At 47.7% G+C, this 21647-nt stretch overlaps 1 protein-coding gene, 1 long non-coding RNA gene, 1 other non-coding gene and 2 pseudogenes across 12 annotated transcripts in view; 1 reads left to right on the plus strand and 4 right to left on the minus strand.

Moving 5' to 3' along the window:
- The window catches only part of LOC120098828 (uncharacterized), a 98233-nt gene that overhangs the window by 655 nt on the left and 75931 nt on the right, over window positions 1–21647 (plus strand). For 2 of the 6 annotated variants that reach the window (XR_010060953.1, XR_010060952.1), the window contains one exon: window positions 100–17994. This is a non-coding gene — a long non-coding RNA (uncharacterized LOC120098828). The remainder of the gene's footprint in view (window positions 1–99; window positions 17995–21647) is intronic. The other 4 variants (XR_010060954.1, XR_005497432.2, XR_010060955.1 and 1 more) reach the window with 4 other exon arrangements.
- LOC224733l-9 (LOC224733l-9 pseudogene) lies at window positions 3176–3481 on the minus strand (annotated as a pseudogene).
- RT1-CE12 (RT1 class I, locus CE12) overlaps window positions 6816–21647 on the minus strand; it is a 56519-nt gene continuing 41687 nt past the window's right edge. The window contains exons 7-9 of one of the 5 annotated variants that reach the window (XR_010060667.1): window positions 17097–17253; window positions 11617–11714; window positions 6816–7193 (exon numbers count right to left, since the gene is read on the minus strand). Coding sequence is in view for 1 of the 5 variants with exons in the window: in XM_063279095.1 (XP_063135165.1) it covers window positions 17243–17253 (11 nt within the window). In the remaining 4 variants the exon portion in view is untranslated. Of the gene's footprint in view, window positions 17254–21647 lie in introns of all 5 variants that reach the window. The other 4 variants (XR_010060666.1, XR_010060664.1, XR_010060665.1 and 1 more) reach the window with 4 other exon arrangements.
- On the minus strand, window positions 10287–10433 carry Cdk2ap1-ps7 (Cdk2ap1-ps7 pseudogene; annotated as a pseudogene).
- Window positions 17798–21457, minus strand: RT1-CE14 (RT1 class I, locus CE14). The gene is made up of 8 exons (NR_172019.1): window positions 21381–21457; window positions 20910–21179; window positions 20435–20710; window positions 19182–19457; window positions 18904–19050; window positions 18692–18724; window positions 18418–18465; window positions 17798–18284 (listed from the first exon to the last, which is right to left on the minus strand). It is a non-coding gene; the product is annotated as an RT1 class I, locus CE14 (transcript).

The raw sequence follows: 21647 nt of genomic DNA on the forward strand, positions 1-21647 counted from the left end.
TCATGGTGTCACCCAGAAGCTGTCTGGACACCAGGAGACAACCGCAGGCCAGGTTCCCTGTGTCCTCTCCTCCACCCTCTTCTTCCTTCTTCTCTTTAGAAGTCAGACCCTGGAGTCTTCTAGAAAAAAAGCCACTTCCGGGAATACAATGAAAACACAAGCAGTTAAAGATGCAGTGAGAAATGCTTCTCCTTTAAGAGGAGGTGCTGGCCTGCAAGCCCCACCCGGACCCCACAGAGGCCAGGCTCCCTTCACCTGCATGGGCGGCTCAAACTGCCAAGCCTGAGTGCAGGACTCTCATCTGTAAAGAGGAGACTTTGCCTCTTCCCTCAGGATCTGTCTACTGAACCTCGGGTTTAGACCCAGATTCCTTGTGTTTATTCCCAGAAGATGCATCTGTGGCTCCAGGTGGGTGCGTTTTACAAGGATCTTCATTCCGAGTCCTGAGATTGTCCATGTGGACCCGGGTGGTTGTCTCAGCACAGGAGACCCCGTTGTCCACAGGGAAGAGACCCCTGTGGAGACCACAGACAGCAAAGCGCCCTGTGCTACACTGCACTTACCCTATGTCCACACTTCTCCTGTGCAGCTGCTTTAGTGACTAAATCACGGTAGGAGGGGAACTGTAATTAACTATACCACAGAATAATGAGAGAGTGTGGGAGAAGTTATCAATCTGTGACCTCTCACTCCCTCTCTGACCTTCACTCACACTTATGAGCTGAGAAGGTGAGGGACATGAATGTGTGGGACAGTGGATCTGATAACCGAGCTGGCCCCAGAGTTCCTCAGGCCTGAGCAGTGTGGACATTGGAGGAAAGATGATTCTCAGGCCAGAGAGCACACGCTGGTGATGTGAGGTTTCATCCCTGGTCAGAGTATGGGGAAAGATTAAATTTTCAGGTTTCTTGACTCCGTGGAGCTCTACAAATCGCAGTCACATAACTGAAGTGGGAGAAGAGGAGAGATGGGTGGGGGCTCCTGAAGAGAGTCACCCATCACACAGAGCAACAAATGTGGGTGAGCACAGTTGTGAACTCCAGTCACCTCCCCATGCAGGTCTCCACAGCAGCCCAGCAGCCTCACCAGGATTCAGCGGCTCCTGTTTCAGTGAACCACTCTTATTAGGTGCTGTGAGTGTTTTCCGTGGGAACTTGAAGCTCTTAGGTTCCATCCTGACTGACCTAAGGATGCAGTTGGGGTAGGCAGCCCCACAGAAAGGATCCGTCTCTGTTACTTTTCTTCTCATTTATTCTGTTTTTTGATACAAGGTCTGTCTGCACTGCTCTGGTTCTCCTGTAATTTACTATGTAGACCAAGCTGGTCTTGACCCCACAGAGATACATGGCCTTTGCATCCTGTGGGCTGGGTGTCTTAGTTTCCCTTTCATTGTTGTGAAGAAACACCCTGACCAAGGAAACACTTGTAAAAAGAAACATTCAATAGTGGCTGGGTAACAGTTTCAGGGGTTTAGTCCATTATAGCGGAAGCATGGCAGCTGCAGGCAGACATGGTGCTGAAGGAGCTGAGACTTCTACATCTTGATCCAAAGGCAGCCAGGAAGAGGCTCTCATTCCACACTGGGCAGAGCATGAGCACAGAGACCTCAAAGTCCTTCCTCTCAGTGACACACTTCCTCCAGCAAGGCCACGCCTTCTCCCACAAGGCCACACCTCCTAATAGTACCACTCTTGTGGGCCAAGCATCCAAACATATGAGTCTATGGGGGCCACATATTCAATCAACCACAATAGGATTGAAGGCCTGTGTTAGCACACTAGCTCTAGTTAGTTTTTATTACTGTGATAAGACACTATGACCAAGGTATCTTATAAAAGAATATGTTTAATCTGTTATATAGTTTCAGAGGATTTGAGTCCATGATGGCAGAGGAGAGGTGTGGTGTGGGAACAGCTGAGAGCTCCCGACTTGATTTGCAAGTAACAGACTGAGACACTGGCAATAGTGAAAGTCGATTTTTAAAAAATTTTGATATATCTAATATATGTAATATAAAATATTATTGTATATAATATATATAATTTATTCATAAAGTACCTATCTTCAGACACCATAAGAGGGCATCAGATCTCATTACAGATGGTTGTGAGGCACTGTGTGGTTTCTGGGATTTGAACTCAGGAGCAGTCATTGCTATTAACCACTGAGCCATCTCTCCAGCCCAGTGAAAGTCTTTTAAAACCTCAGTGCCCAACCCAGTGGCAGACATCCTCCATCAAGGCCACACCTCCCAATCCTCTCTGAACATGGCCTCAGCTGGATTTGAAGGATTCATTCCCATGAGCCTGTGTGGCTGTTCTCATTCAAACCAGCACAGCAGTCACTGTGAAGTGTAAGAGGCCAGCAGGGTTCTGGAGATGTGTCCAGTGCAGGCTGAGGGAAATGCCCTCACACAGGGCACTCTGCTGGGTTAGGTCTCTCCTTTGTCTCTGTCTCCTCCTGCTCAGCCCCTCTATGTCTCTGTCCCTCAGGTCTCACCCCATCCGTGCCCAGCTCCCCTCCCTCCTGAGCTCTGCACTGACCCTGTCTCTTCCTTGGCCTCTGGTTTCTCTATGGCGTCAGCCAGCAGCTGTGAGGCAGCTGTGTGGTTCCTGAGGCAAACATTCCAATGGTGGCTGGGGAGAGGGCTCAGCAGCCAGGAGCACTTGTTGCTGGTGCAGAGGATCCAGGCTGAGTTCCCTCAGCACACGGTGGCTTCCACCGTCTGTGACTTCAGTTCCAAGGGATCAATGGCTGTGCACCTACATGTTTATATGCACAAAGAGGACAGGTCATGAAAATAAAATATAAAAGTATGATTTTAATTATCCTGCCTGTCTTTCTTCTACACATCGAGAGTGTGAGGCCAGGGGCGGAGGGCACAGTGCTGTTCAGACAACAGTGGACCACCAGCCATTGAGATGGTTGAAATAGTGTATTGAAATGACAATTTACAGAACAGCATAAAATTAAATATACAAAAGATCTTTCACTGTACGGACCTGCTGTGCACAGTGGATCACGGCCTCATTCCAGGGAGAAGACACACTGTGTGCTGATCTTTGTAATTGAGCAGATGTCAGTTTTGATTCCCCATGAACAGGATAAATTCCACTCAGATGGTTGGATATTAATTTATAACAGACCAGAACATCCAAACACCCAGAATGTTCCTCAGAGAAAGGTGTCCCTTTCCCCATCTTCCCTCCCACTGCTGACCCTCCAGGTCTCACCTGTTAAAGATGGTAGAGAAGCGTCCCGTTCTTGTCCAATAGCACCTCCTGGTGGAAGAAACAGAGAGGACGGAGTCTGAGCCCACGGAGCTGAGGGTAAAGGGGACCCAGGCTGGCTGTGCTGCCCCAGGGCTTCCTTGCTGTCTGTGCTTCTCCAGGGCTCTCAGGTCTCATGCTGCCCTGCTCTCATCACACTTACATCCAGAAGAACTTTACATGCTTTTCCAGCCCTGGGAAGAAAACGCCCTGTAAGAGGGGAGGCAGGAGGCAGAGCCCTGAGTGCTCAGAGGAGCTGCAAAGCCCCAGAGTAGGTGCAGACTCTGACCTGGACTATGATGTTGATTGTTTGATGTCAGCTACATGGGGGGTTAACTAAAACCCCAAAATGGAGGTCAACAGCTGTGAGGCGGTTTTACTTAAGGTGAAGTGGGAAGATCAGTTTCTGATCCTTTCCTTTGATGGAGGAAGAGACACCTGCAATCCTGATTATTTGAGTGGAGTCCCTCCCCGTTTCTAATCTGGCCACACCTTCTGCTGGAGGCCTCAGTGAAGACATGGAAGGAATCGCTTGCTCTTTGTCTGCTTGCTCTTGCTCCTGCTCCAGCTCCTGCTGCTTCTGTGGGGCATTCCTGCCTGCCCGTCCTTGCTCTGCATAATGACAGCAGACTTACATTTATTTATGGATGCCTAGGCTTCATGCTGGGCCTGTCCAGGCTTCTCCTAACTCAGTTATCCCATTTACACCATCCTAAGTTCTGCCATGTGGCTGCTCACCTCTCCTCAGATTCACACATCCCGACCCCTCTGAGTCTGGGTGGTGACTCCCCCATGCTTCTCTCTTCCCAGAGTTCCTCCCTCTGACCACAATCCTGCCCTCAGCTCCCCTTGGCTATAGGACATAGGCTTTGTATCTCATCCTTCAGAAGGTGCTTTAGGTAGGCAGGGTAGGACGGAGAGGCTTCCTCACACAGAGCACAACAACATTACCTCAGCATTGCCCCCGTTAGTCCTATAAAAGGCAAATCGTTCTCTGACATCATCAACTATACACAGTGAGAACAAGGATAAAAACATAATCATAAAGAGTTAATAATTCTTAATTCTCATTAAGAATTACTATTTAATTGATTAAGAAGTATTTGAGGTTGGATCATCTGGACGATTTGTCTGGTCTCCTTTGGTGTCTGGTCCTTTCCCTGTAAACACACTAACGTTTATAGGTAACATCCATTTCTGCATTAACACATGCATGGACTGTAAAGTGTACACAGTTCAGTTCAAGATGATTCTGTTCTATGTGCGAGAAGGAAATTCATCAGACTCTATATGTCTGTCTGTGCTATATCCCCAAGCTGCAGTGTAAGTATCCAGCCATGCCATGGGAAAGGGTGACTTGAGAAGCCATGCAGGCTTTGTGGCCACCGAGATTCACTGGCTATGCATAGTGACACCCTGTCTGCAGACATTCATGTCTCAGCCAGTTTCAGAGCTGTTTCCATGTAGAGGGACGAGAATTCATGTTTTGTTTTGTTTATTTTGATGTTGTATTTGTTTTCTTCCTTCATTTTTGCAAATAAGATTTTCAGGGGGTCTCCCCTGGTCAAATGTAATATTTATTAATTTTGAGGGAAGTTATAGCTTTTCTTCTCCTGTTGAAAGAAAGACAAAACATCTCCCTGAACTCAACACACGTCCCTCCTTCCATTCTGAGGGTCTCACATATATCTGCTGACCTGACCCAGCAGTCCTTCCTCAACTCCATGTTTTTCAGGGCTGTGTTTCCTGTCTCTAGTCCTACAACCAGACTTCAGACAAAGTAGATTCCAGGAGGCGAGGTCGAGTGTGTAGTCCATGAGGAGGAGCCTCTACTTCTGTGCACACATGTGAGGAACTTGACAGGTTTGCTAATTCACTAAGCAGAAGTCTGGGGAACGTGTGGGAGTGGATTTTGAGGGTGTGGGATAATGACGGAAGGAACATAAAATTGAGTCTGGGTGAGGTTTTCAGTATGGGAACACTGACTGGACATTGGACTTTAATCTGTGATTTTTAACCTTTTAAAAAGGTGAAAAAGGGGGTGTTTGGGGATTTAGCTCAGTGGTAGAGCGCTTGCCTAGCAAGCGCAAGACCCTGGGTTCGGTCCCCAGCTCCGAAAAAAAAAAAAAGGTGAAAAAGGTTTGTTTGAAGGGTTGGCTGAACTGTTTATCAAAAGAAGGTCTACTGAAAAGGGGTTGAAGATTCATTGACAGCCCTACCTTACACCTGACCTGGGAGATAGTAGAGCCAGGAGGAGCTGACTGAGCAGAGAGGCTAGAACGGTTGTCACAGTCTGGAGCTGCTGTAATTGGGACATCTGGGAGAAGGGACTGTTTAAGTGCAGTGTCCGGAATTGAGGGAGGAGTTGGGAGAAACGTTAGACGGGGCTGGGCTGGATGATGGAAGGAATTGTTGGAAAGAAATTAGATTGACAGGTCTCTCTCTCTCAATATGTGTGTGTGTGTGTGTGTGTGTGTGTGTGTGTGTGTGTATCCCTCTTTCTCTCTCTCTCTCCTGCTTCTTTCCTCTCTAGTCATAGGGGATAAAACCAGGAGGACAAAGGGTGGGGACAAAAGAACCAACAAAGTAAGGAAGACCAGCTACATGGCTCTCTGTGTATCCCTGGCTGCCCTGGGACTCACTCTGTACCCAAGGCTGGTCTCGAACTCACAGATCTGCCTGCCTCTGGGTATGTACAACCAAGGCTCAGGAAATATTCTTAATCAAATCACCACAGAAGCCTACTGAATTTGTGTTTGGTCACATAAGTGGGAAAATTGTCAACAAATGAGAGAAAGGCTATATACTAGTGGCCAAAGAGCATCTTGTTTCATGAATCAGTTTCTAACCTTGAGACAGTTTGCAGATGCAGAACTCCTTGAATGAATGAATGGCCAGGTTACCCTGAGTAAGTACCTTATTAAACATCTAAACTGTATACTGCTAGCCTTTCTCCAGTGCTTTCCTAGTGGGACCTCAGGAGACCCAGGATAACCATACACTGGGGGGGGGGAGAACTAATCAGACTTACCAGGCTCTATTGCATATTGGCCCAAATTAATGCTGACTCCAGGAGCTCCCGGGAAACATTATGGTTCTTCAGTCAGAGTAGAGTGTTATGGAGGGCCAGGGATTAATGAGGTTTTGGCTGAAATCTGAATCACATCAGGCCCAGTGGGTTCCTGAATTCATCCTGTGGTTATTTTTCCAGTCCCAGAAGGTAGAATTGGGATACATGTACTTAGAGGTTGTCAGAATGCTCACACTGGTTCCCTGACCTGTGGACTGAGGGCTATCATGGTTGGAAAGGGTAAGTGGAAGCCTTCAGAGTTCCCTCTGCCTAGGAAAATAGTGAATCAAAGACAGCAACACATCCTTGTAGAAATTTGAGAAATCACTGGCACCATCAATTGTCAAGTCATTCTCACAGTCAATCTGTCTTGCTCTGCACTGGCCTCATAGGAGATGTATAGGGAGATGTGGTCAGAACAACTTTTGATTCTGGTAACATATGTATGCTTCAGAGGGCTGAAAAAAAAGCCTACCAAATATTCAAATCCTTTTAATTCAGGGGAATTCAGGAATCCAGTGGATGGGGCAGGCACAGACATTCCATCCAAGATGAAGGAAAGGTTCCTGACCTGGCCCCTCCTACCACCAAGAAAGGAGCACAGGGCTTAATTGTGTCTTTGGATTCTGCAAACAGCACATCCCTCACTTGGATCTGTTACTCTGGCCCATAAGCCTTCTGAATCAGAGAGCTGCTAACTTCCTGTGGGTCCTGGGACAGGTGAAGACTCTTCAACAGGTCCCGGCTGTGGTTCAGGCTGCTCCAACATCTTGGACCATATGATCCAGCAGACCTGATGGTACTTGAGGCATAAGTGACAGAGAAGGATGTTGTTTTGAGGATTTGGCAGGCCTCTGTGAGGGAATCACAGAAGAGAACTTTGGGATTTTGGAGCAAGGCTCCACCATCATCTGCAGACAACTCTTCCCCCTGTGAGAGACAGCTCCTGGCCTTGGTGCAACCTGAACATTTGACAATGGGCCACCAAGTTACCATGTGACCTGGGCTACCTATAATGGGCTGGATGTTATCTGACCCACAAAGTCATAAAATAGGACACACACAGCCCTGAGCTGTTAGCGAATAGAAGTGGTATAAACATAATCAGGACTGGACAGGTCCTACGGGCACAAGGAAGTTACATGAAGAATTTGCCCAACTGCCTCCTGTCTCTAGTCCTGTTACAATGTCATCTGCAGCCAAGCACGCACCTGCAGCCTCATGAGCTGTGCCTTATCCTTGCAAGACTGAGGAAGAAGAGACGAGGGCCTGTCTTGCTGATGGCTGTGCATGTTGTGCAGGCCCCACCAGACATGGACAGCTGCAGCATTTCCACCCCTTGCCTGTAGAACCCAAAGATCAATTCCTAAACAGGTCCATTTTCTCTGGATCCTAATACCCATTTTTTCCCACTACCTTTAGTGGGTTGTGGGCTTGAAGGGAGGTTAAAGCATTTAAGAGACCACATTAAAGTAAGATGAGAAAAATATAAGTTTACAGTGCCATCTCTGTGGAGCTGCTGGGCAAGGCAGGAGAGGAGGTGCTGGCACTATGGACAACTCTCGTGAGACAGCTCCTGGGGTGGGAGTTTACCAAGACTGTAGGCTGAGGCAGGAAAGGAGTCACCATTGTGAATAGCCTCTCCTGACAACAGTAGGCTGAGGCAGGACAGGCGATGCCCAACCATCGACAGCTCCTGTAGACAGGGCCTCTGCCTAATATTAGGAATGAAACAGCAAGTTTTGACAGCTCCTGTCGGGGCATATCACTGCAGGCTGGGGCAGAAAGAAGCGATTTGCTGCACCTTTGATGGAATTTGCAGCTAACAGCTTAGAGTGTACAGAATTGAACATTGTTTGAAAATAAAATGCACATTTTACAAGTGGTGCCAAATGTGGGGCGATGCAGAATGGGGGGGGGGGTTATTTCAAGTTCCTTAGAACAAAAGGCAGGAAAAGGAGGAGTGGATACTTTGTTTCAAAAAGCCAACAGGGTGCTTACTGAGGCTGTTCTTGGGTCCTGCCCTGTACAGTTTTTAGCAGCCATATTTTTTCTCCTTTTTCTCATTTTGTGCTATTTTGTTTATAAGAAGTTGAAAGATTGTTGCTTATCCAAGGATTGATAGGTTTCTTGTTTAAGTATTGGTGGGTTTTCTGGGAAGTTCAGGGGCTGGTGGTTGGGGGGGGGATTCTTTTTCTTTGTTGTTGTTTTTCCTTTTGCTTTCTTTTTTTTTTTTTGTTTTGTTTTGTCTTTTGTTTGCTCAGGGATTGATAGGTCTTTTTTCCTTTTCTTTCTTTCTTTCTTTCTTTTTTTTTTTTTTTTTTCAGATGCACTACCTTTCTCTGAACTGGCCCGATGGGTTCAGATAAGAAGTCCTTCCTGGCTGCAGGCAGCTTTGCTGTGGTGCCCTCTCTGTGGAGCTGCTGGGAGAGGCAGGAGAGGAGTTGCCCCCAACATGGACAGCTCCTGTGGGGAGCTCCTGCTTCAGAAAAAAGCAAATGAGCCACCCTGGACAGCTACTGGGATGTCTTCAGGCTGATGAGAGGCCTTGGTGTAGCCATTTCCACAAGAGACACAAATTTTGACAGTTCCTGTGAGGGCATCTTAAAGCTGAGACAAGAAGGTGGGGCCTGGCGCTGGTTTGACCGATTTTGCCGAGCACTGCTTAGGAACTACATGGTGTAGTTTGGAGCCACCGGTATTGGGAAAACTGGGAGAAGGGACTGTTTGACTAGACTGTAGGAGAATTGTGGGAGGAAGGGTTGGGAGAAATGTTTAAAGAGGCTGGGTTGGAAACAGGCAGGAAAAAAGGAATGGATACTTTGTTTCAAAAATCAACATTTGTGTTTTCTAAGGCTTTTCTTGGGCCATGCCCCACATGTATTTCCACGTCAGTTTTCTTTTCCACTCTCCATCATTTGGGACTATTATTTATAAAGCGGAGGAAAGATTTGACTGAGGAACTGGAATAAATATGGGAAGAAATGGAGAACCTTGGGATTCAAAACATGGAGGGAAAAAGGAAAACAGGAGGGTTCCTCTCTCTCTTCTGAGAAGTAGCAGAGTTGGCTGTGCAACTGGAGAAACTAACAGAGGTAGAAGATTGCAAAATGTCAAACACAAGAAAAGGGAGAACCAATAGGCTCATTCCCAGTGACTGGAGCAGAGAGAGGGAGCTTCCCCCAGGTAGAAAGAGAGGAAGAACCTGGGTCAGAGGGCGGTCAGGTCAAAGTGGAAAGCAGGAGGATGGTCAGAGGAGACTGCCATGTTTCATGGACAGGTATAAACCCACAGCACCTTTTGAGGACAGGCTGTCCTGGGTCACAGAATCCCAACAGCATTCCAAGTAGTTCCACCACAGCATATGCTGGCTAATGGAGATAATCCACCCACACGGTTATGACAATACAGGATGGGGTGCTGTACACATGATGGACCTAAGGCATTTCAAAGACGCATTGATGTCCTATGGCATGCCCTTGTCCTATGTGAAACAAACTCTAAATATTTAGACTACTTAGAATTGAACTATTCCCCAAGGCTGAGGAGGATTGGTAACAGCTGTAGCAGAGGCTGGACCTCAATGGTAATGGTTGCCATGATGGAGTGAAGCCTCCAGGAATGTGGAAGAGCACAGAGGAGGAGGGGAATTAACACAGCTCAGGTCCACTTGATAGGGGCTCTGCGCTGCTGTACAGGAACAGGGCAACTTGAGGATCCAATCTCAGAACAGTGCTGCTGAGCAGCTTTAAGGGCTGGGAACGGAGTGGAGGAGCCAGGACGGAAGTCCACATCACTTAGAAAAATTATGCAAGTGTCGGGGGAAGCCTTCACTGACTTTCTTTTTTCTTTTGCAAGGATTAGTTTCAACTGTGCACAAAGCCATGTCAGACCCTGATTCCAGACAAGTGCTCTCTGAGACCTTAGCATCTGAAAAGTCTTCACCTGTGGCCAGCAGCTCTGCACGGTTACCCTGAGGCCTCTGGCTATTTCCCGTTCCCTGGGTGTAGCCTAGCCACGGAGGCCCACAGTCACTCAGCAGCTCGAGATGTTGGGAGGAGGTCGGCATGCGAGTAGACTGTGAATGGACACTTCCTGCATTCAGGTCGGCGGCTAGTGCTTTGGTGGCGAGGCCAAGGCTCCCAAGTCCGCACACCTGTCCGAGCGCCTGCCAGGAACCAGTGCACTTTGTTTTGTAGCCTTCTTGGGCCACCAGGGCAACTATGGCTGTCCTCACGCTGCCACATTACATCAGGCAGACACCAGGTGCGGCTCACGGGAGGCCACAAACTTTGAGCCCAGACAGGGCTGGGCTGTACACTCTATGTACAATGCATCCACACAATTAACTTACATCCGATTGATAAGGGTATTAACCACCCACGTAGATAAGATAAACCTGTCTACAGAAATCCATCCCTGAAGAAATATTCATAACAACCTGTGTCTACATAAAGATACGTGGCTAGGATCATTTACGTCTGCCTCCATGTTGCTTCTCCCTTTCTGCTCCCTGTCTTCTTCCCCAATGAGAGGCCTCATTTGATCTTGTGTCTGCCTTCACCTGCATACATGGCCAAGATCTGCAATGTTGGCAATCACGAGGCCTTCTCAGAGAAGAGAGCCAGGAAGGAGAAAGGATATCATGAAGACAGAGAGGTGAGTGGTGCATTTAACTCTTTTTCTTGTTGTTGGATTTCTGCAAGAATGGTGGTTTGTACTTGGACAAGAGAAGGCCAAATACAGACAGAGCTGCTAGGCCAGGTTGTGTCTCTTGTCATATACATGGCTCCCTTGACTGGTGTACTCCAGTGAGGATCGAGTGGATCTCAAACAACTCATGTACAGCCTGCGGGTGTGCGATAAAAACTGTGGCCCTGATAAGGACCTTGGATAATAATCTCATCATTTCTTAAGGTCCTAACATCATGGATTCTGCATGAATGATAGGGACAGCCCATGTTCTCCTCAATCCATCTGTCTATGCAGTAGGAACGTTGCTGATCAGACAAAAAAGCACAAGACAGGAGCAACTTTTCCAGGCCGTGTCTTTTTTTTTTTTTTTTTCTTTTTTTTTTTTCTTTTATCTTTTTTTCGGAGCTGGGGACCGAACCCACAGGCCGTGTCTTAAAATCTGTAAAATGTAACATTTTAGCAGATTGGCATCCCACAGGTGGGCCATCAGCCACGGCTCTGAGACAATCATATCTCTGAGGTTTAGCATGGTTAGTATAATTTCCTGTCAGGAAAAAAACGCCAGGCAAACGGGGAAGTTACCTCCCTTTCACCTGGTGCTGAAGCCTCACAAGTGATTTTCATTGGCTCAAAGGACCACCCAAAGGAACATCACCAGCAAGCCGAATTCAATCGTTTTCCTGAAAAGAAAAAGAACACGTATTCTCAGGGAAGAGGTTATTCCCTGGATTTATTATCATTATCGATTTGTTTTACCAATCGCTCTGGCGGCCATCTGGCTGCTTCATTTTCTTGAGAAGAAATACAGACTGACCTTCTCCCCCAGGTAAGCACTGGCTCGGGTCCACGCCATTTTCATCTAAAGGATCTTTCCATTTGACCGAGGCAAACTGTTTTTGTGAATTAGGGTGCCAAAAGCAATCTGCAGCTGACTTTTTATCACCATCCAATTTTAAAAAAATTAAAATAAGGGCATGGTTCACTATATTTCTGGGGGTACCCTTCATAGGGTACCATTCTCCCTTTTTAAATTTTTTCAGTAGTGGTTTTTAAAGACAAATGTGCTCTTTCTACCATGCCTTGTCCTTGAGGATTACAGGGAATCCCTGTAAGATGTGCGATGTGTAACTGTGTACAAAATTCTTGAAAAGCCTTTGAGATATAACCTGGACCATTATCAGTTTTAATTTGTTAGGGAAGCCCCAAGACAGAAAAGCAATGTAGTAGTGGGCACTGACCTGGTTGCTGGCTTCCCCAGTTCGTAGGGTAGCAACAATGAACCCACTATAGGTATCTGTACAAACATGAATATATTGTAAATTACCAAATTCTGAGCAGTGTGTGGCATCCATTTGCCAGATTGTATTTGGTACCAAGCCTTTGGGATTGACTCCCAAGTGTGGAGTTGGGAGGTGAGTCTCACAGGAAGGACATTGTTTGACTCCCTGTCTGGCTCGTTCTCTGTAATATCAAACGTCAATCTTAATGTGTGAGCATTTAAATGATGGAAAGAATGAGCTGTCTGTGCCCGGTGAAGACTTTCAGGTAGGCCAGGGGAGGCGGTGGCTATGAACTTAGCGGCCCCATCTGCCACTTCCTTGCCTCGGGTCAAAGGTCCTGGCAGACCAGAATGGGCCCTAAGGTGTCCCAAGTAACACTTCTTGGTCCATTTTTGGATAAGTTTTTTGACAACTTAAAAACAAAGTGGCTGTTTCCAAGACATTGAATGTGTCCCACAGGTTCTAACAGAGTGTGGGATGGGCTAGGTAAGTGCTGTCCATATAAACATTCAAGGATTCCTCAGGAGAGGCAGAAAGGACTGCAGCACTGGCCTGTAGTTCAACCACTCAGGCGGAGGAGTTTTGAGTCTGGAATTTAACTATTTTCATCTTTAAAGTACAGGCTGCAATGCCGTTAGAGGATCCATCAGTAAACACCAGTCAAGTCTCACCTAAAGGATCTTTACTAATAATTTGGGGACATATAAGAGCATGTGGCTTACAAAATTGAATTCGCCTGTCAGGTGGACGATGGTCGTCTAAATCTCCTGCCTGAGGCCCAGGCAGCAGGCCCTGTGTCTGTGTCCTGTGAAAGCTGGTCCACCTGAGGTCGGGGGTGAGGCTGAATAACTTCTTGGCTCAATTCCAAAGTGTTTTCTAGCATTCTCTCTTCCTAAAATAATGACCTCTGATACAGAATCACAGTAAGGTAATAAAATCTCCTTCCGGGAAGAAGGTAAATGGATCCACACCATAGGGTTACTCTGCCAAATAAGGCCGGCTGGTGTCACGGTCAGCTTAAATGTGATGAGCACCAAAGGTTGATGATGATTTGTATGAGTGACAAATTGTTTGGCAATGGCGTCCTCGACCTTTTGCAGTGCCAAAGGTGCTGACTGAGAAATTGATCTTCAGGATTTAGGGTCAGGATCTCCTTTGAATACATCAAACAAGGGTTTTAATTCTCCAGTAGTTAAGTTTCAAATAAGGTCGAAGCCAATTAATATCACCCAACAATTTTGGAAGTCATTAAGAGTGTATGATTGATCCCTGAGAATGGGAGCCTTTTGATGAATTATCTTTGGTCTGTTCGTTTGGAATCCCAAGTAAGTGTAGGCTCCTGTAACTGAACCTTTCCTGGAGCTATTGGAAACCATGAAGCTGCAGGCCTTTTGTCAGCTGGGTAAGGCATTGTAAACCCTGTCCACCTTCGTGTTCTGCTATTAATATATCATCCATGTAATGGACAATATGCATGCTTATCCAAGAACCTCTGATTGTTTGTATGGCCTTAGCAAGGTATTTTTTGGCATAGGGTGGGACTATTGGCCATTCCTTGAGGCAAGACTCTCCATTGCTAGCGCCTTGTAGGTTCTTTAAAATCTATAAATGGTAGACTAAAGGCAAACCTTTTCTGATATCACATCAGGATATAAAGGAATTGTAAAAAAGCAATCTTTCAAATCAATTATTACCTTAAAATAACCTAGAGGTACTACAGGAGAAGGCAGTCCAGGTTGGAGGGCACCCATGAGTACCATGGTAGCATTCACAGCTCTTGAATCTTGTAACAGCCTCCATTTGCCAGACTTTTTCTTAATAACAAAGATAGGAGTATTCCATGGAGAGTTACTCTCTTGAATATGTCCTGCTTCCAATTGTTCCTGCACTGATAATTGTGCTAATTGTAGTTTTTCAGCTGTTAAAGACCATTGATCGACCCACATGGGCTCATCAGACTTCCAGATAATTGGATCAGCATACTCTTGGGGTGCAGGCAGGTCAATGGCCGAAATAAAAAATTTCCCAATCCATTTTCATCCTTCTGGCCTGTGGCTGAGATAGGTTGTAGGGCCGTTTTCTCGCTCTCCCAATTCTTTACTGGTGCTGTGTCCCTGGGCCAACATCTGAGCAGCAATCTCCTCATTAGGAAAGGAAGACCCTCCCCCATGAATTCACAGGCAAATGAGGAATTACAAAAGGATTAATGAGGCCTGAATTATTTTCCTTATCTCTCCAAGTAAGGTATTTTGAACTTTTCTCAGGTTCATACTCTGATCAATCCCTCTCAAGTTAGTTAATGTCTCTACAGTAGGCCAATGGGAGGGCCAATCTCCTTGTTTAATAACAGTCACATCGGCTCCCATATCAATTAATCCTGTAAATAACTTTCCATCTAGCCAGAGTCTGAGGGAAGGTTTCTGAGCAGTCATCTCCTGTACCCAGTAAATATTTGATGATCCAAAACCCCCATCTCCTCTTTTGGGATGTTGTATTTTATTGTCAGTTTTCATTAGGGGAAGCAATATTAACTGAGCTATCCTCTCACCCTGGGGAACGGTTATAATACTGTCTACTGCTTTGGCCGTGACTTTTATTTCCCCTGTATAATCATTGTCTATGGCTCCGGGATAAATCTGCAGCCCTTTCATGGTCACGCTGCTTCTTCCTATAATCAATACAAACGTTTGAGATGGCAGCGGACCATAGATTCCAGTATTGAGAGCCTGAGCCACCATCTCAGGGGTCAATACTGTGTGGGAGGGGGAACAGAGGTCCAGTCCCGCACTCCTGGGGTTGATTTACTAAGTTTTGAAATGGATTTTTGAAGTTGGCTGGAACAAAGCTGACTGCCCCACAGACTTGTTTCGGGGCCCAGGGCTGGCCCCTCCCTCTGTTTCCCTGATGATGTATTGTGTTCCCTTCAGCCTCCCTCTTTGATCTGCAGAAATTTGCCCAATGTTTTCCCCATTTGCATATTGGACAGAGGCCAGGAGCAGGGAGATCAGATTGTTTCCTAATTGGACCTCCGGAACAATCCTTAGCATAATGTCCTGCCTTACCACATTTAAAACACCCCCGTTTATTTTCGTCTCTGTTGGTGATGAATTCTTTAACAGTCTGTCCACCAAAGGCTGCAGCCATAGCAAGACCCTGTTGATATGAGGGTCCGATGTCTGAACAGAGGCGGATGTAACCTGTCAAATCAGTCTTCTTTCTATAGCATCTGATAGCCGCCTGGCAGGCTGGATTGGCGTTTCCATAGGCCAATTGTTTCACAGGATCAACACCTGCCTCTGTACATCCAAACACACGACCTGCAGGAGTCCTGAGCCTGTGTACAAAGTCTGCAAAAGGCTCATCTGGTCCCTGTTTCGCCCCAGTAAGTGAAGCTCCTGGATTCCCTTTAACAGGGAGTTTTCTCCAGGCCCCAGTGTCTGCCGCTTGAACTTGAGCGACAGCCCAGGACCACATTGCATCTGAGAATCATTAATATCATAATTGCCTGATCCAGTCAGCTCGTCAAAGGTCCATCCATCACCTGCCTGAGCATTCTTCTTGACAGTCTCTTTACAATGTTCAAAACATTCTGACTTCCAGAGAAGATGGTCGCCTCCTGTCAGTATGGCATGGACTAGTGTATTCCAGTCCCAGGAGTGAGCCAGTTTTCGGCCACTGATTCTAAAATGGCCAGAGTGTAAGGAGCAGAAGCACCATATTGGGCCACAGCAGCTTTTAATTCTTTGATAATTCTCAAGTCAAATCCCTGGTGATGTCTCCAAGGCTGTCCCTGAGCATCTACACTTTCTGTAACCGGGAAGGCTTCTAAGACATCTGTGCTTTCATTTTCATGGTTAGGATTCACACGCATCTTGCCTTTTGGTATGGATGGTCCAGGCTGCTGTGGAGGGCGAGTTGTTTCTGCTTTTAAGCTTGTATCTGTCACAGGCTCATCCCGTTTTTAATTTTTGTAGCTTGTTAATCACAGACTGATAAAGTTCCTCTAGCTTTATTTGTTGCTCAAGATAAGTGATTTTTGATTTCAACTCTTGCTTGGGGTCAACAACCGCCATTACAGTAGGCGCAGAGGCCCGATTATAAGGAGGTGGCAGAGATAATGGCAGAAGCCAATTGGGGTTGTGGTATTTGGCTTCCTCATCTTCTAAGGATTCCCAATTCACTTTTGCTGATTTTGGGTCATTTTCATTGTCAAGGTCAGAGAGATCTTTAAGAGGAGGACATTTTTTAGGTCTCACATCTGGCTTGAGTCTAATATCAGATTTTTCTCTTTCATCATCTTTTTTGTGAACCTTTTTTCTGTCCTCAGGCACCCCGTGTCCCCCTTGTGCACCCTCATCCTCACTTTCTAGGGAAATTAGGTAGATTTGCTCTTCTCCCTGTGTTTTGACCTTATTGGTCTTGAAGGAATCTTTCAGAATCTCCTCAGTTTGTGATATCACAGCTATTACTGTCGGGCAAGCCTCCTTTTTATCTATTAATTCTTTAATTAGATTCCAATAAGAGAAAGCAGTCACAGGAACCTTTTCAGGCCCCAGAGTGTTATAGAAATCTTTAAGAGCATCTCCTACTCTATTCCAACTTATAATATCGATAGTTCCCTCTTAAGGAAACCAAGAGCAAAGATCCTTAACAAAATCAAAATATTTAAATAAATCATTGGTTTTTACCTTTCTCCTCACAGGTTTAATGTCCCTTTTAACTGTCTCCCATAGACCTCGTGTTGGCTTAATGCTTGTCCCATAATCAGACTCTATCACTCACCTTCATTTCGGCTGCAGCAGGCTCCCATGGCATGCGATGGTATTTCTACATACAGTGCTGGCCACCTGAGTCTTCTTCCTCACGGAGCCCCCTCTACTATCCAGGCACCAGACGTTGGGCACCAAGCGTCCTAGCCCACGGGAACGTCAACGGAGACCTTGGAGAGGGGAGTGGGAAAGGATGGGACAAGAGGCATGAGAAATGGAGACAAGAAATATTCTGAGCAAGTCTCAGGTAATCAAGCAAAAACCACTTGTTTATAGGCAGAAAAAAATCACACAACAGAAACTGGTAGTCAGGGTAACGATAAACAAACGTCACATCAGAAACCAACGGAATAAGTTTTGATTTCCCAGAAACTTCTTACCTACAATAAATTTCAATATCCTGAAATCTCTGACTAATAATAGAGTGAAACTCACTCTTGTGTAGAAGCAAGCTAGCAGAAGTCTCCAGTATTCTTGGCCGGTGGTAACCCCCATGTATGCTACTTGGAAACCAGGGTGCATGAAGTAGAAAACACCTAGCTCAGGCAAAGAAAGGCATAAGCAGGCCGGGTGGCCCCAGACAAGGTGGCAGAGCCAAGGCTGAGTCCATCAAAGATAAAAACTGACTGAGCACATCAGGGCACAGCCCTGTTCACACTCAGCTCCCACCGCCTCATCCTGTCCCACCAGATACACACAGCTTAGTGACACAGATTCTGGAAACTTCTCCATCTGCCATTTATTTAAAAAAAAAAAACAAAAACAAAAACAAAAAAACAAACAAAAAAACCCAACAAATCCAAAACAAAGAACTTCTAAGTATTCCATCCAGTAATTAAAAAGCCATCCAGTCTTGGGTCAAGGATGTGAACAATCAAGTTCACACTCAGATTCTTATTCTCAGTGTGGAAGTGAGGAGCTGATGCTCAGGGTATCACGGAGTGACAGGATGCAGATGTCTCCACCACCCACCCCTAGGCTGGACCAGCAAGGTTGGCCTTGGTAGGGAACACAGACAGTGCAGGGACAGGGTCCAGGTGTGCAGGGCGGGCTGGGCTCCACAGTTCTTCACACAGAAGCCATAGAATCACAGGGAACATCAGACACTGGTGTCTAAAGAGAACAGAGGACTCTGGATGTCACAGGAGAGACCTGAACACATCATCTGTCACTCAGTCCACTCCAGGCAGCTGTCTTCATGCTAGAGAACGAGAGTCACAAACCATCACTGTGAAGACAACAGCCCAACAACCCTCCACTCACAGAGGATTCTGGGAGTCCATGAAACCCAGTCATGTCCACATTGACCCTCCCCAGTCAGACCCCAGAGTCACCTTTACAATCTGGGAGAGATACATCAGAGCTCTGGCAGCTGTCCCTGCCTAAGATAAGACAAAATATGTGTATATTTATACGTGTATATGTATGTGTATGTATATGTATATGTTTATGTATATGTGTATGCATATGTATATATGGATTCATATCACAGTACGACTCAGGTCCCCGGAGGATTTCTCTGGAGGAGCTACTATGGATTCCCTGAGCTCCCCACATCTCCAGCTTCACCCCAAAACCCCCAGGGACAATCCTGCCCCCAACACTAACCTGGAGCAGGGGTGTAGTCTCCTCATATTCCACCTGTGAGAAGAAAAGCTGTGAGAGTTCAAGGAATGTCTTCACAGGAGGAAGTTTCCAGAACTGACAGAGGAAACAGTTGGAGACAGCAGCAATTCGGGGTGTGGCCATATTTCCCATTAAGGAGCACAGCACTCTTCTAAAGTGGGCTGAGGAGCCACTCAGACCCTGCTCATTCCTACCTATGTTTCTCCTCCTTCTCCTCCTCACACAAACTCCAATGATGGCCACAGCTCCAATGATGGCCACAGCTCCAATGATGGTCACAGCTCCAAAGACAACATAAATAACATTGGTTTCCATGTTGGAGTCGGTGGATGGAGGCAGCTCTGGGTAGAACAGGTTCAGGAAATGAAGGAGGGTGTCATGACCCCACATCTCTGTCCTGACCAGGGTCTGCAGGGTCTGCAGAAGGCTCCAGCATTCCCTGACCCCAGGTCTGCACCCACACCCTCCTTACCCCATCTCAGGGTGAGAGGCTCAGGCAGCCCCTCATGCTCCACAAGGCATGTGTAATTCTGCTCCTTCCCAAGAGGCACCACCACAGATGCCCACTTCTGGAAGGTTCCATCCCCTGCAGGCCTGGTCTCCACAAGTTCCATGTCCTGGCTCAGATCCTCCCCATTCAACTGCCAGGTCAGGGTGATTTCAGCAGGGTAAAAGCCCAGGGCCCAGCACCTCAGAGTGACATCACCTTCAGGTCTGGGGTGAAGGGTCACATGTGCCTTTGGGGGATCTGTGTGGAAGATTTAAGAAATCAAACAGTTAACAAGACAAACTTAAATCTACACAGGACACAGTTAAATCAATGATGACACTGAACTGTGTGTGTCTGACACTTCAACTGTCATCTCACTAGTGAGCTGCAGGGAGAGCTGGTGCCCTCAGCACAGAACTGCACACTTTCCTGAGGGACTCAGAAGCTAAGAGATAATCCACATGAGCCAGCGGATCAACATGGCCGTCCTTATGTGATGTTCTATAGCATGATATGGGCGGTCATAGAACGGAAGAGGGAATGGAAAATAATTGATTTATTATTTGTTTGCAGACAAACACTGCCTAGGAGCAAAATAATGCCTTCAAAAAAGGAAAGAAAAAAATAAAGTAAGAAATGAGAAAAAGAACGAAAAAAAGAGGAAAGAAAAAGAAATACCAAAATTTATATTCCTCCAGGGTACCCCATAAGGGCTCATGGGACCATTCTCCACTGTAGGAAGAGAGAGAAATGGGGTGTGGAAGAGAGGCAAACCCCACATCAGGGAGGGATCTGTGAGAATGTATTCTTTGGAAAGTTCTAGAAACTGGGGAGAACCAGCCTAGTGTAGTGGAGTCCATGTCTCCTCTGAGGTAAAGGAGACTTCTGGTCCTGAGGTGTAAGGGCTGACACATTCAGTATGACAGGAGTCAGTGTCCTCAGAGAGTGGGCCTGAGCAGAGAACCTGGTCTGGGTGAGGCCATGGCTGACAGCAGGGAGCCCCTGCTGTTAAGTGGGGGAAATTCTCTCCTTCCCTCCTGAGAGGGACTCAGAACTCTCCAGGGAGAAGGCTGGGCCCTGGGAGAGGCAGTGCAGTCACTGTGATGAGGGGTCAGGAGACCCAGGGACACTGTCTCCCCTCTGAGACAGGGGCATCACCCAGCTGAGGGTTTCTTCTTCCCCAGGACCGACACCCAGCTGGAGGGCAGAGGAGGAGAAGCCCGAGGCCCCCGCACCTGAGCGCAGCAGCGTCTCCTTCCCGAGTTCCAGGTATCTGCGGAGCGACTCCACACACTCGCCTTCCAGGTTGGCCCTGCGTTTCTCTGCATAACGAGCCCGCTCCCACTTGTTTCGGGTCATCTGCGCCACCACGTCCGCCGCCGCCCAGGTTTTCAGGTCTTCGTTCAGGGCGATGTAATCGCGGCCGTCGTAGGCGAACTGATCATACCCGCGGAGGAGGCTCCCGTCCGACCCCACGTCACAGCCAAACATCAACTGGAGTGTGTGAGAGTCTGGGGGACCCCGCGGTCAGACTCGGCCCCTCCTATTCCCCGCCCACCTGCGCCCCCGCCCACCCCCGGATTCTCAAAACGGAAACGGAAACACGCCCTGGTCGGTTAGGCTCCCGGACCCTCAGATTTAGGATCCCGGACGTCTCCGACCTCTGTGGGGACGCTGAGGGGTAGTGACCTCAGGCCGGGGGTCACTCACCGCCCTCGCTCTGGTTGTAGTAGCCAAGCAGGGTCCTCAGGTTCACTCGGAAAGTCTGCTCCTTTTCCTTGGCTCCCTGCGTCTCCCGCTCCCAATACTCCGGCCCCTGCTGCTCCATCCACCGGGCCCGCGGCTCGTATCTCGGATTCTCCGCGTCGCTGTCGAAGCGCACGAACTCCGTGTCGTCCACGTAGCCGACTTCCATGAACCGGGGCTCCCCGAGGCCGGGCCGGGACACGGCGGTTTTGAAATACCGCAGCGAGTGTGAGCCTGGGGGCGGCGCGCGGTGAGACCCGGACCTCCTCCCGGGACCCCGGGCGGGTGCGCGGGCCGGGCGGGGAGCGGGACGCGGGGCTCGGGACGCGGGTGGAGAAGGGGCGGGGGTCTGGTGTCCGACCCGGGGACCCGGCTTCCCCGGTGCCGCCCCCGCCCCTACACTAGAGGCCTTTTCCCTCCGGACCCGGCACTCACCGCCTTGAGTCTGAGTCGGGGCCAGGACAGCGGCCAGCAGTGGGAGCAGCTTGGGCGGCACCATCGCCCCGCTTTGGAGATCCGGGACAAGTCTGAGTCAGTCTGCTTGGACTTTATAACCAGCCCAAGATCGCGTTACCCAGTGGGAGGTCAAAGTTTCACCTTAGGTGAAACTTTGAAACTTTTAGGCTCATTAGTTAGGGGTGGGGCATCGCAAGACCTCAGAGAGGAGGAGGAAACGCCACCCTTGGGAATGACATGAATGGG

Source organism: Rattus norvegicus, chromosome 20, assembly GCF_036323735.1.
Source record: "Rattus norvegicus strain BN/NHsdMcwi chromosome 20, GRCr8, whole genome shotgun sequence".
Lineage (NCBI taxonomy): Eukaryota > Metazoa > Chordata > Mammalia > Rodentia > Muridae > Rattus > Rattus norvegicus.